Genomic DNA, 12,492 nt, shown 5'->3' with positions numbered 1-12,492 from the left:
CTCTACACAACTGGGAAACTGATTTCACTTGACCCTCCCAGTTGCCTACCCTGACACTGTAAAAATCGAGCAAAGTGAATGATGTTGCCCCCCTGCCTTTGTGTGCTAGCGAGGGGGAGGAGGGCAGCTTAGTAAAGAGCAGGTTCCCAAGCGTAGTGGATGAGGGAGCAGGAGTCAGACAGGGATCCGAGGTGAGTGATAGCCAACCAGGGATTCGATGTCCCGAGCACCATCCGTCACAGCCTCAATCATCCTCAGTCAGCTGCCTCAAAGTAAGGAGACAACGCTCCCTCGTGGCCCCTAGGCCATGTGGGAAGAGGTTCAAGAAAGTCTATTTGCCCTCGCAGGCATGTTTTGACTGTGTGGCGTTGATAATGCTTCGCTCGTCATCCGGTGGCAGATTTTTGTTTCATGTTTCGGGGGTGTAACTTATCATCTTGTGTGAGCCCTCAGAGGTCAATGGAAACATTTAACATTGAACGTTTAATTCTTTTTTTGTGTCTTTTTTTTTCTTCTCTGGTGAGAAAATGCAGTTGAAATGGAATTTGCATTTGTCAACACCACTACAAGCACACAAGCACTAACAATTAAACCCAAAAGCACGTTGCCCAAGGCCGCGTTAAAAGTATCAGATAATTAAAAATTGCACACACTTCCATTGCACAAATCCTGTTTCAGTGTCGTTACTGTAAATTCTCGCTAACACATTGTAACAATGTGATAACATGGTTGACTCAAGTAAATATAGTTTAAACACCTGACTTAACTCTTTGTCTCAGACTGTCAAAACCAAGTCGCTCGTGCTGTTTACCGGAATCCTGAACTGAAACGAGTGTGTGTGTGTGCGCCAGCTGCCCCCATAAACGTGCAAACCATTAGCTGACTTGTGTGAGGATCGCCATCCTTCTGACCTCGTTAGAAGTGTGCAGGTGACCAGCTAATGGATTCAGCTGTGGGCCCACTCATTTGGGTTGCTGAGCTATGCACATAGGTGTGTGTGTGTGTGTGGGGGGGGGGGAGGGGGGATATACATGTGTGTGTGAGTGTATGTGATATGCTTGTGTGGTATCTGTGTGTGTGTGGCATGCATTTGTGTGTGTGTGTGTGTGTGTGTGTGTGAGATATGCATGAGTGTGTGGTGAAATGTGTGTATGTGTTTGCCTGTGTGTACATATATACATGTGTTTAGGATACCTTTTCTGTTGAGCATATATTCTAAAAAACCTCAACGTATGTTAAGAAGCTTGTACTTGAGAAAAGAAAGCTCAAACTAGGTTTAGAAAGGTGTACCGTCAAAAAAGTTTTCAAACTGGTTTTGGAGAGAGAGAAAAAAAAGACAATTTGATGCAAAAAAAAAGACAATTTGATGAAGTGATAAATTGAACCTTTTATTATACAATAATTTATGTTCTATCCTTAGCTGAACTGGACACGAATAGACGTATGGCCACTTTGTATCACACCTTGCATTATAGTCACTAAGACACAAATACTGCTTGATTTGACGCACCAATAGCGTGGTGTACTTCCTGTTCACGTTTTTGAACCAGGCAGCCAGTCTCACCGTGAGAATAGAATAATGGTCGGTGACTGATTTTCATTTGTGCACCTTAATTGTGTGTGTCATTTGTAATTATCCCAGACAGTCCGGGGAAACAGAGGTTCACAGTTAGAATAGCGCAGCTCTTCATGCAGCAATTACTAACAAATTAGTCCTCGGATTTAAGGGCTTCGCTATAATGGGACGCTTTTTTGGGGGAGCAAAATGAGTTAACTGTGTTTACTGTAGAAACAAACCATGATGTGGCTGTTTTAAGAGTATGCTGGATGCGCATTTAAGACCAAACAGCACAGCTGTATGTGTGAACATGTGTCAACAGTGTCAAGTGTAACTGCAGAGGTGTTTAATTACATCTTTACTGGATGTATATTTATTCTTATCTATCAGCGTAATGTAACAGAGTTTGCAGATTACAGTAATAACTTGTCCGCTCAATAAATGCATGTTTGATATTCTCTCGAGGGTCACTAATATTGTTGAGATTTTTAGATATGCGTCTTTAGTGATTTGAGAAGTCTGTAAAGAAATAGTACTGTTCCAATGGAAACAGACAAAATGAAATATAAAACCAAAACTAAATATAATAGAGATAAGGCTTAACGTAGTGTGTTCGAGTGTGTGTGTGTGTGTGTTTGTACTTAAATCGCTAATAGGTTGAAAAGATTGTTCAGACAAAGTGAGGTCTGTGTTTATAAAGCTTGAGAATAAGAGGAAGTTGATATCACTATGGAATACAATTTAGTTTTTTGTGTGTATAAGACAGGAGATGTATTACTTGGATAATAGTCAATGGCCAGTCCTCAATAAACAGAAAGATGGAGAGGAGGGAAGAGGACAGGTGAAGAGAGGAGAATAGAACAGAGATGAGGGAAGAGGAGCAGAGATGGATGAGAGGGAGGGAGGGAGAGGAAGAGAGGAGTGGGTAAGAGAGGAGCGGAGGTGGGAGGAGGAGGGGAAGGGAGAGAGCAGAGAGCAGGACTGGCTGAGAAAGGCTGTTGATGGGTTTCATCCCGTGACATAACCTCCTGACTGAAAGCATCCAACACTACGCATCTCGTCTCCTCTGGATCTCTGATTTCGAAACACACTCACTCACACACACACACACACACCTACACCACACACACACAAGCAAGCAGATATGCACACACACAAAAAACATGAACACACAGACTATAGCTGTTCTCACAACGTGTACCAAGCTTCCACTCATTAGCTCATATTACACGGTTAATAAGAGCTAACCAAACACACACGCACACACACACACACACGGTTAACAAGAGCTAACCAAACACACACACACACACACACACACACACACACGGTTAACAAGAGCTAACCAAACAAGCACATGGGAAGGAAGAGAGCAACTACCTTCCTGTCTGGGCAAATGTATGCTGAAGTAATTGAGTATCCCAGCATAAATTACACTTTCCCGCTCACACGCACATACCGTACATACGCAATATGTGCATATATTACGTGCTTCCCCTGCACACACGCTCGCTGTAGCAATTAGCGAAGGGAAATGTTTACTGGTGAGAAACTGTGGGATAGAGTCTTGGTTTTCCACGCGTCTCTCCTCCTGCCTGCTCTCTCCTGACACCCTGAAATGCTTCTCATACGAAGCCAAACTGGTTACTGCTAACTTGAGCTGCTACGCTCCTCCGATGATAAGGAAATCCAAGGTGGTTTGTTGACAATGTTAAGCATATTCACACACGTTCTGTACGTGTCAGAGCCTCTGTGTTCTGCTGAACGTGAGCAGAACTGAGGCTGGGTCACTAACAGTGTTTGCTTGTCCTACAAACGTTATAGGATTGATACTTCTTATATTAGATGAACACAGTGGTACTGATGTGGTTAGAATGTTTATGATTTGTGTATGTGTGTATGTGTTTTTGTGTGTGTGTCTGTGTGTTTTGTATATGTTTGGGCGTGTGTGTATTTGTGTTTGTGTGTGCATGTCTGTGTGTGTACAGTAAGTGTGTGTGTGTAGTGTGTAAGTGTGTACAGTATGTCTGTGTGTGTGTGTGTGTAAACAAGGCGATGCTGTCTGCCTCATTAGGTGCTGGTGTAGCTAGCAGTGGGCCGCGGTGGTTAAAGACTGTGTAGCTGGTCACACCTCATCGCCCCACTGATTAATGCCAGGGGGGCTGAGGGCTGTATGCACAGTGCCTGCTCTGGTGGCACAGGGGACCACACACACCCAGGGGGGAGCGGGGTGGGGGGCTGGGGGGGCTGGTCATGGTAGGGGGGCAGGGGGGCTGTATCAGGCCTCTGAATGGCTCGTCATGGAACTGTTTTTTTGTATGATTTATTTTGGTGACTTGTTGATGTTGCAAGTATTTTTTTGTTGTTGCCGATAACACGCAAGGACAAGGGCACAGAGATGAGATACATATGGTCAGAATAATAGATGCATAACGCAACTTTATGCATATGCATGCGTTTACAAATGCTCATTAGCATACAGTGAATGCATGCGAGCAAACAGACACGGCACACACACACAAACACACAGACACGGCACACACACAGAGACACACACACACACACACACACACACACAGACACAGAGACACACAGACACGGCACACACAGAGACACACACACACACAGACACAGAGACACACACACACACACACACACACAGAGACACACACACACACAGACAGACACAGAGACACACAGACACGGCACACACACAGAGACACACACACAGACACACACACACACAGAGACACACACACACACACATACACACACACAGAGACACACACAGACACACAGACACACTAGAATCAGAATCAGAAAGGGATTTATTCGCCATGAAAGTTTGCACAGACAAGGAATTTGCTTTGGCAGGAAGGTGCATACAATAAACATATACCTAAAATTTAAATATGTGGACTAACTATACTAAGGCACCTCACCAGACACCTACACGGTGTCTGGTGAGGTTGGCAGATCTCTTTTCGCATGTTCATTAGGGCTGGCTCTCTGAGTAGTAGTGCTTCTTCATCTCTATGAGCCTGTAGTGGACCTGAGCACTGAGGGGCTCAGGTCCGGGTTTCCTCCTTCAGTCATCACTGTTAACATCTGCTGCTGTGCATTACGTCCTGGAAACCCATAGAGCCAGAGTGGGCAGTCTCTCATGACCGTGGTAATGTCCACAGGCACACTGACCCTGACGGTCATTTTCTGTTTCACTTTCAGTAATACAACTGACTGTTGAGATCGTTTTTACTCTATTCAGCCCAGTTCTGAAATCTTAGTTCAGATTGATCGTCTAAACTAAACCCTGCATCATGTCCTGAAATGACACACACTGTGTATGTGGTGGTGAGCCACAACACCTTGTTTTTTATCGTATTTTTAGGGCGTAGGTCATCATCTGATCAGATTTGATATTAAACCCCAGGTGTTAAAAGCAGTCCATTCACTTGGGTCTGGGACAGTCATTGGAACCATCATGGTAGAACCTACATGGTGAAACCCTGATGGCGGAACCTTCACAGCAGAACGTGGAACCAGCATTGCCTGTCCTGTGTCTGTGGGCATCAGGAAGCTGTCATCTCCCATGTGGAGCCGGCCAATCAGGCGGCCTGGCTGCGTGTGACGTCTGGCCTCACCACGCCTCTGAGCCAGTCTACACGCGTGTGACCAAACCTGCCTGTCTCTTATATAGTTAGTGTCAGTGCCGAGTGGTAACAGGCCTGTGTGCACTGAGCTGTAAGTGAGTGTGGCTGCAATTAGCATGATTAAAATAATAACGCTAACAAGCTTTGTGAGGGGACGTGGAGAGGGGCGAACATGCTAAGACTGGCTCTGCCTCCGAGGTGCTTTCCAGACTCCCTCCTGAACTACCGCTGGAGCTGCCCGGGTGATGGGGAGAACAGGGGGGTAAAGAGGGTTTGGTTTTTCGTCAAAAAGTCATGTGAATATGACTGAGAAGTACATCAAGTACTGGTGAGGGAGATTGTTCGTTTTTACCCCCACAGTACAGCTTTAAGATTGTGCTGGGGCGAGGTGTGATGCAGATACAAATCAGTATTATTTAAAGTCCTACATTCGTGTATCGTACACCACTGTAGATACAAGAAGACGAGGATCGATACTTTGTCCTCAGGCGATGTCTGATATTCCCCGCAAAACAAATGCTGTCGTCCGTATAGTTCAGCTTTTTGTCTTTAGGAATCCGAATCTAGGAATTAGCTTTCAACAAACTGGGCTACAAATGAGGCATTAAGCATTGGTAATAGGAGAGCAAAAAGGTCATGACTGTGTTAATCTACTGTCTGGGGAGTAGAACTAGGAGCACAGAGAAGAAAGCAGGCGGGATTCCAAAAACAACCTCTACAAATGCTGCACATGAATAAATATTTATGCATAAACAGGCACTTAGATCCTTGTATTGATCATGTATTTGTGCACGGATTAATAGGAAATGATGAGAAAAATCCGATTGAAATACGCATTGTTTTGTTTATATTTTTATCGACAGCCTGTATTTCTGAGCAATTAACAGCATACTTTGCTGAACATAACTGAATAATTTTACATTGACGGCTCAAAAGAATACAATTAAATCAATAATGCAGCACAATTTCGACAAGTTTTTACATTTGACCCATCTAATTTTTTTTCTCTCTCTCTTTGACAACTACATAAAATCTTCACAATGTTTTAGTTTTTCTCAGAAAAAGGCTGTAGGTATTAAGGATTTAGTCTTTTCAGTCTTTCCAACATCCCAACATCTTTGCCCTAAATCAGCTATATAAAAACCTCTATAAAAAGAGCTCAAAATTCTATAACAATAATAAAAAAGAAAATCCCCGTCAACGAATCCACACCAACAGCATTCAGATCCACGCGTACATTTCAAGATTACGCTTAAACACAATCCCTTTTTCTACCACCGTGTCTATTTTGTGTGATGTGTGTGTGTGTGTGATGTGTATGTGTGTGATGTGTGTGGTCCAGTCTGTGTGTATGTAGGTGTGTGGAAGTGTTCGGCTCCAAAGAGAGCGCGTTGTCCGAGGAGAGACAGAGCAGGGAGAGTTTTGACTGACAGGTCAGGGCCCTGTCATGGCACTGCCAGGCCCCTGTCATGGCACTGCCAGGCCCCTGTCGTGGCTCTGCCAGGCCCCGGCAGCACCCTGGCGTTTCTGGCAGGGTGAAGCAGATGCAGCAGTCTGGGGATCCTACTGTGGAGGAGGCCGAGGAGACAAAAGGAGCGCGTGGCATGAGAAGAGGAGGCCACATGGCTCCTGTTTCTCACCCGACGTTCCTCCTCCTCTTCCTCGTTCTCACTCCACTCTGTTCCGTAGTTCTGCATTAGTTATAGTTTTGAAAATAAACTATGAGTTTAAAGGCAGTCAGTATAGGTGGGGATACCTGGATAAAAATATATATATATATTGACGAGGTCAATCAGTTGCAGTATTGTGAGAATTGTGTCTTAACAAATGTTGTTCTTTCTTTCCTTCTCTCTTTTCCATCCCTTTTTTTATGTCACCATACACATTACCCCTCCCTCCCTCCCTCCTCCCCCCCTCCTCCCTCCCTCCCTCCCTCCCTCCCTCCCTCCCTCCCTCCCTCCCTCCCTCCCTCCCTCCCTCCCTCCCTCCCTCCCTCCCTCCCTCCCTCCCTCCCTCCCTCCCTCCCTCCCTCCCTCCCTCCCTCCCTCCTCTCCTCCCTCCCTCCCTCCCCCCCTCCTCTCCTCCCACCTCCCCCCCTCCTCTCCTCCCACCTCCCCCCCTCCTCTCCTCCCACCTCCCCCCCTCCTCTCCCTCCCTCCCTCCCTCTCTCCCTCCCTCCCTCCCTCCCTCCCTCCCTCCCTCCCTCCCTCCCTCCCTCCCTCCCTCCCTCCCTCCCTCCCTCCCCCCTCCTCCTCCTCCCCTCCCTCGTCCCCCCCTCTCCCTCCTCCCCCCCTCCTCTCCTCCCTCCTCTCTCTCTCCTGCTACAGTGGCGTGGGTCTGGCCAGAGCTCACTATGAGAAGCAGCCGCCCTCCAACCTCCGCAAGTCCAACTTCTTCCACTTCGTGCTGGCGCTGTACGACCGGCAGGGGCAGCCAGTGGAGATCGAGAGGACCTCCTATGTGGACTTTGTGGAGAAAGACAAAGTACAAGCAACATGCAAACACGCGGACACACAAGCATAACACACTCTCTCACATACTGTACACACCTTCACACATAGGCACAAATATTAAACTGATTATAGTAATTAATGCACGGTATAGTCTAACAGTATTTGTTTATGCAAACACACAAGTGAATTTCTTTTTTTAATATTCTTTTCAAATTTAAACTTATGATTAAACCTTAAAGGAATTCCTTTTCTTTACTGTCACACCACAGAGCTGCTGTGCATCCAGCTCACACACACCTGCAGTTCCCAAGGAGGCTGTTAGGAGGCAGCATAGAGCACACAGCAGAGGAGCATCAATCAATAGACATTTATCATCGTCACACATACCTATCAATCCATACACCATCCTGGTTTTTAACTGCGTCTGATGGGAATACAAATAAGTCATATTTTAAATAATTCATTTGATTTACACGAACACAACCTTAGAAAATACAAACGATCCAAGTGTCTAACTTATTTACCATACGTATCAAGTACACATACAGGTACATTTGGATCCCTAAACGTGTTAAGATGTATGAGAAAAAGGATGGTCACACCCCCTAGGTGTTTGGTGCTGTTTTACGATTGCACCAGTAGCTTCGTTCTCACTCCAGCAATCCTCCGTCAGCTCTCCCCAGTCCTGCTGTCAGATCCAGCTCCAGCCCTGCTGTCTCTCCAGTCCTCCTGCCAGACCCACCTCCAGCTCCCAGCGCCCTGCTCTGGGGGGGTGGTGTTTAGTAAAAGGTTACAGCCAACAGCCCCGCCCCGTCCAGTCAGCGGGGACAGGGGCCAGCTGGCACAGACGGGCTCTCCTCCCGTCCTCTCAGTTCACCTCTGCCTCGACCTCCACAAGCCCCCGGGGGCACGCGCCTGGCCTCGACCATCACCCGGGGGCACGCGCCTGGCCTCGACCATCACCCGGGGGCACGCGCCTGGCCTCGACCATCACCCGGGGGCACGCGCCTGGCCTCGACCATCACCCGGGGGCACGCGCCTGGCCTCGACCATCACCCGGGGGCACGCACCAGGGCGCTACGGCATTCTTAGAGCCGCCTGGTAGAGAGATAGAGAGAGATGGATAGAAAAAGAGAGGGAGAGATAGATAGATAAAGAGAGGGGAGGATAAATGAAGAGAATCAAAGAGAGAGAGAAAAAGAAAGAAAGGACATAGAGCGAGACACAGACAAAAAGAGAGAGAGAGAGACAGAGAGAGAGAGAGAGAGACTGAAAGAGAGAGAGAGAGAGACTGAAAGAGAGAGAGAGACATACAGAGAGAGTGGTGCCTGGTTCCAGACTGGCTGGTTGGGAGCGACACCACATCAGTGAGAGAGTCTTGGCCCGGTCACCAGGCACCTGAGGCACTGCCACTCCTAAACCCTGTAACCATGGGAAACCCTGTAACCAGGGGGAACCCTGTAGCTAGGGGGAACCCTGTAGCTAGGGGCGGGAACCCTGTAACCAGGAGGAACCCTGTAAAAAAAGGGGTCTCCAGAACCCACAGTTACCTGAGAGGGGCTTATTGAAGGGTAGTGACACATTAGATAGTTTACTCACTATTTATAATTCTAGTAAATACTTTAAAAAAAATCTTATTTATATATTTTGGTTACATATACAGACTGTATAGTTTAAGACGTGTATAGAACATCATTTGATTTTAATGAGTTTAGAGCAGGTGTGAGTTTAGTGATCAGGGTTGGGTTAGAGTGCTGGCAGCTGGAGGTAAACATGTTTATGGAGATTAGAGGGGAGATTGAAATACAGCATCACAGCATGGGCCTGTGGGGTCTGCAAATACTCTGAAAACCGATAAATTTACTATTTCATAAGGCAAACCAAATCAGAGTTGGGAGTTTCCTTCGGGTTCATGGAAAAAAGATTGTTCTCCAAATACACATTTCCTCAGCACTTAAACCCCTGCCCCCTCCACCCCCACCATACAGCACAAAATATATTTTATATATTTACGTGCCAGATTTGTCATTTTAGATTACAGTGAAGCTGTCTTTACTTTACGCCAAAGTACAATACCTCCTAAAACAAAAGTACTCAATTGCTTGTTATGGGATGGTTCCAGGATCCTGCTGTTCCTTCATTCAGCGTTAATCTGAGTACCGGTATTTCCCACGGCGCTTGAGTTCCGATCAAGATTACGGCCAGGGTGTTCCAACATCTGCTTGGATTAAGACTCCGAGGTTGATAGGGTGGATTGACTGAGACAGATGATTCTGAGATTACAAACTGCTCACTTGAGTATTCTACAACCCTGGCAGACGTTTCATCATCATGTAATCCCTGTCTGGGCACGGAAAGAGGGTATGCTTTAAATATTGTTTTATTTTTATTTTTTTAACTATATTTATCTATTTCAGGAATACAACGGAGAAAAGACCAACAATGGGATTCACTACAGGCTACAACTACTTTACAGTAACGGTAAGAAAACGTTACACAGTTAAAGTATATTTACGTGAACCGCAAAAAACATGGGATACACGAGATGCAAACATATTTAAGATGTTTCCTGAGACTTTCTGAGTTGTTCTGTAGTCTCAGCGGGTTTGATAGCTTTAGAAAGTTTAAGTGAGAACTGTATTAAACGGTATTAAACAGAAGTAAACTAGTATTTAAGTAGAATATGATCATCCTAAGGACATCTGGAATGATAGGACTCCAAAATCCCACACTGCTGACCGTCAGAGAATAGTTATTAAAGCAGACGTGGGCATTAAAAACACACAACTTGGCTATGAAACGCGACTTTTAACTAATTTAGAAGTTAGCAAAAGCAACGAGAATTTGGCAACCCTCTCTGACGTCTCCAATTAACAGGTTGTTTCCTTTCCTCCGATTATTTTCCGACCGCTACCCTGCCATATCGGTTTCACAATTATGCTCCACCGCGGCGCAGCTAATAAAAAACAAGCAATCATGATTGATATTTTAATTTGTCCGTGAATGCGAACTCCTTGTTATCCTTGAGGAGAACAGCCAGTGCGACGAGTGGGTTGGGTGCAGTGAATGCGGCAGTTTAAGCCGGGTAACGACATAAATAATCCAAAAACTCCAGAGCGTGCTTCTGTTTGTTTTTGCTGAAGGGGGTTAGTATTGCTCGGTCTAGCCTACATGACAAGCGCTACAGATGAAAAAACACCATAAATACACTATAGGGACACACGTAATAACATAATTCATTTAGAGGACATCATTAGAATTATATTTTTGTGTGTGAATTAGCCTGAAATAGCATTTCAAGGAATGTCACTATTGTTATCTCTAGATAAATAAACTAATGAAATTATTTAATAAATCGGCTATATCTATTAAAATGTATTTATGGAGATATATGGTTCTACGGATTTTAAACATGGAACTAGTGTATGTTGTATGTCTTGCTCTTATAGCCAAAAGACTAGACTATCTCTGCTAAACTATGCTAGGAGGCTATGCTGGATCTAACTGTGTTTCTGCTGTGTTCTGCAGGGATCAGGACTGAACAGGACCTGTACGTACGGTTAATAGACTCCATGACAAAACAGGTAACTACACCTTATCTGTGTCACACACTCAACTCAATCCATGTACTTGTCTCACACACCCCCTCCAGGGCAGTTAGAAACACCGCTGAGCTCAAGACAAGCAACGCTTCACAATTTACAGTTGAAGCTAGGGCCCACCATAGTCCATAATCTCTGCCACGGTTGGTGTCCGGTATTTTACCGTCCTCCAATCCCCGTGTGGACGTGGTCGCCGCCCTCATCGCTGTGTCTCCGTGTCAGGCTGTCACTGGTCGATGTGGCAACCAGGTCCTCAACAACAGCGCCAGCCACGGGAGACTGATCAATACCCCTTAATGTGCTGCAGCCACGGCAACCTGGAGACAATAATCCTGACAAGAACTTGGGGGGGAGGGGGGGGGGGGGGGGGGGGGGGGGGGGGGAGGAAGAGGAGGCTTTCTCTGCTTGCCAGTCAAAAACCTGGCTCCCACCCTCCTGCTCCCTCCCTCCCCTCCCTCCAGCCCCCTCCCTCCCCTCCTCAGCCTCCCTCCCTCCCTCCAGCCCCTCCCTCCCTCGCCCTCCATCCCCAGCTCTCCCTCCCTCCAGCCCCTCCCTCCACTCCATCCTCCAGCCCTCCTCCCTCCCTCCAGCCCCCTCCCTCCCCTCCAGCCTCTGCTCCCACAGACAGACTGTAGTGGCGCAGACAAACATGTCTGCAGACAGACATGTCTGCCTGCAGACAGACAGGCCAGGAGGAGATGAGAGGGGTCGATTGATCGCCTGTGTTGCGTGGTAAAACCGCTCATGCTGGGAAACGACCGTAGATTCCGAATCAGCTGTCGTACCTGGAGTGTTTTTAGATGCCAGTGTGAAAAGGTTTTCTGTCATAAACTTGAGTCTTTATCCAGTTTTGATGTATGGACGACGGCCCAAGTCCTGCCGTCTTCCTGACTTTGTGCTCCCCGCACCCCTCTGTCCACGCCCTCTGCAGCCTCCAGACTGGCCCTGGGTCTGGGGGAGGGACAGGCCCACTTGAATCAGAAATGATGATGTATAAATATCGATCTGACACTCCCCCCTCCTGCACACCCCTCCTCCCCGCAACCCTCCTGGCCAAATTGGAGGATTTTAATATAGAGGGAAGGAGACAGGGTGGAATCAATAATGCAGAAGTGGTCGTTATCCTAAAAGTATTGTCCCCTTGGGCTGTGTGTGTGTGTGGGTGGGGGGTGCGCTCCTCTACCCTAGACACCTGACTGTAAAGGTGGATGAGGTAGTGGCTGGTCACT

The 12,492-nt window shown here is 46.7% G+C and overlaps 1 protein-coding gene across 1 annotated transcript; it reads left to right on the top strand.

The window, feature by feature from the left end:
• Positions 1–5,510: 5,510 nt before the first annotated feature.
• LOC136954437 (transcription factor COE3-like) lies at positions 5,511–11,245 on the top strand (the record flags this gene model as incomplete). The annotated part of the gene is given in 4 exon segments (XM_067248068.1): positions 5,511–5,536; positions 7,536–7,692; positions 10,079–10,142; positions 11,190–11,245. Coding segments are annotated over 4 exon segments (303 nt in total), but the record flags the coding sequence as incomplete, so codon positions are not given.
• Between the last annotated feature and the right edge of the window lie 1,247 nt (positions 11,246–12,492).

This window comes from Osmerus mordax, chromosome 12 (assembly GCF_038355195.1).
Source record: "Osmerus mordax isolate fOsmMor3 chromosome 12, fOsmMor3.pri, whole genome shotgun sequence".
Classification (NCBI taxonomy): Eukaryota; Metazoa; Chordata; class Actinopteri; order Osmeriformes; family Osmeridae; genus Osmerus; species Osmerus mordax.
This window is presented reverse-complemented; position numbering and strand designations above follow the sequence as displayed.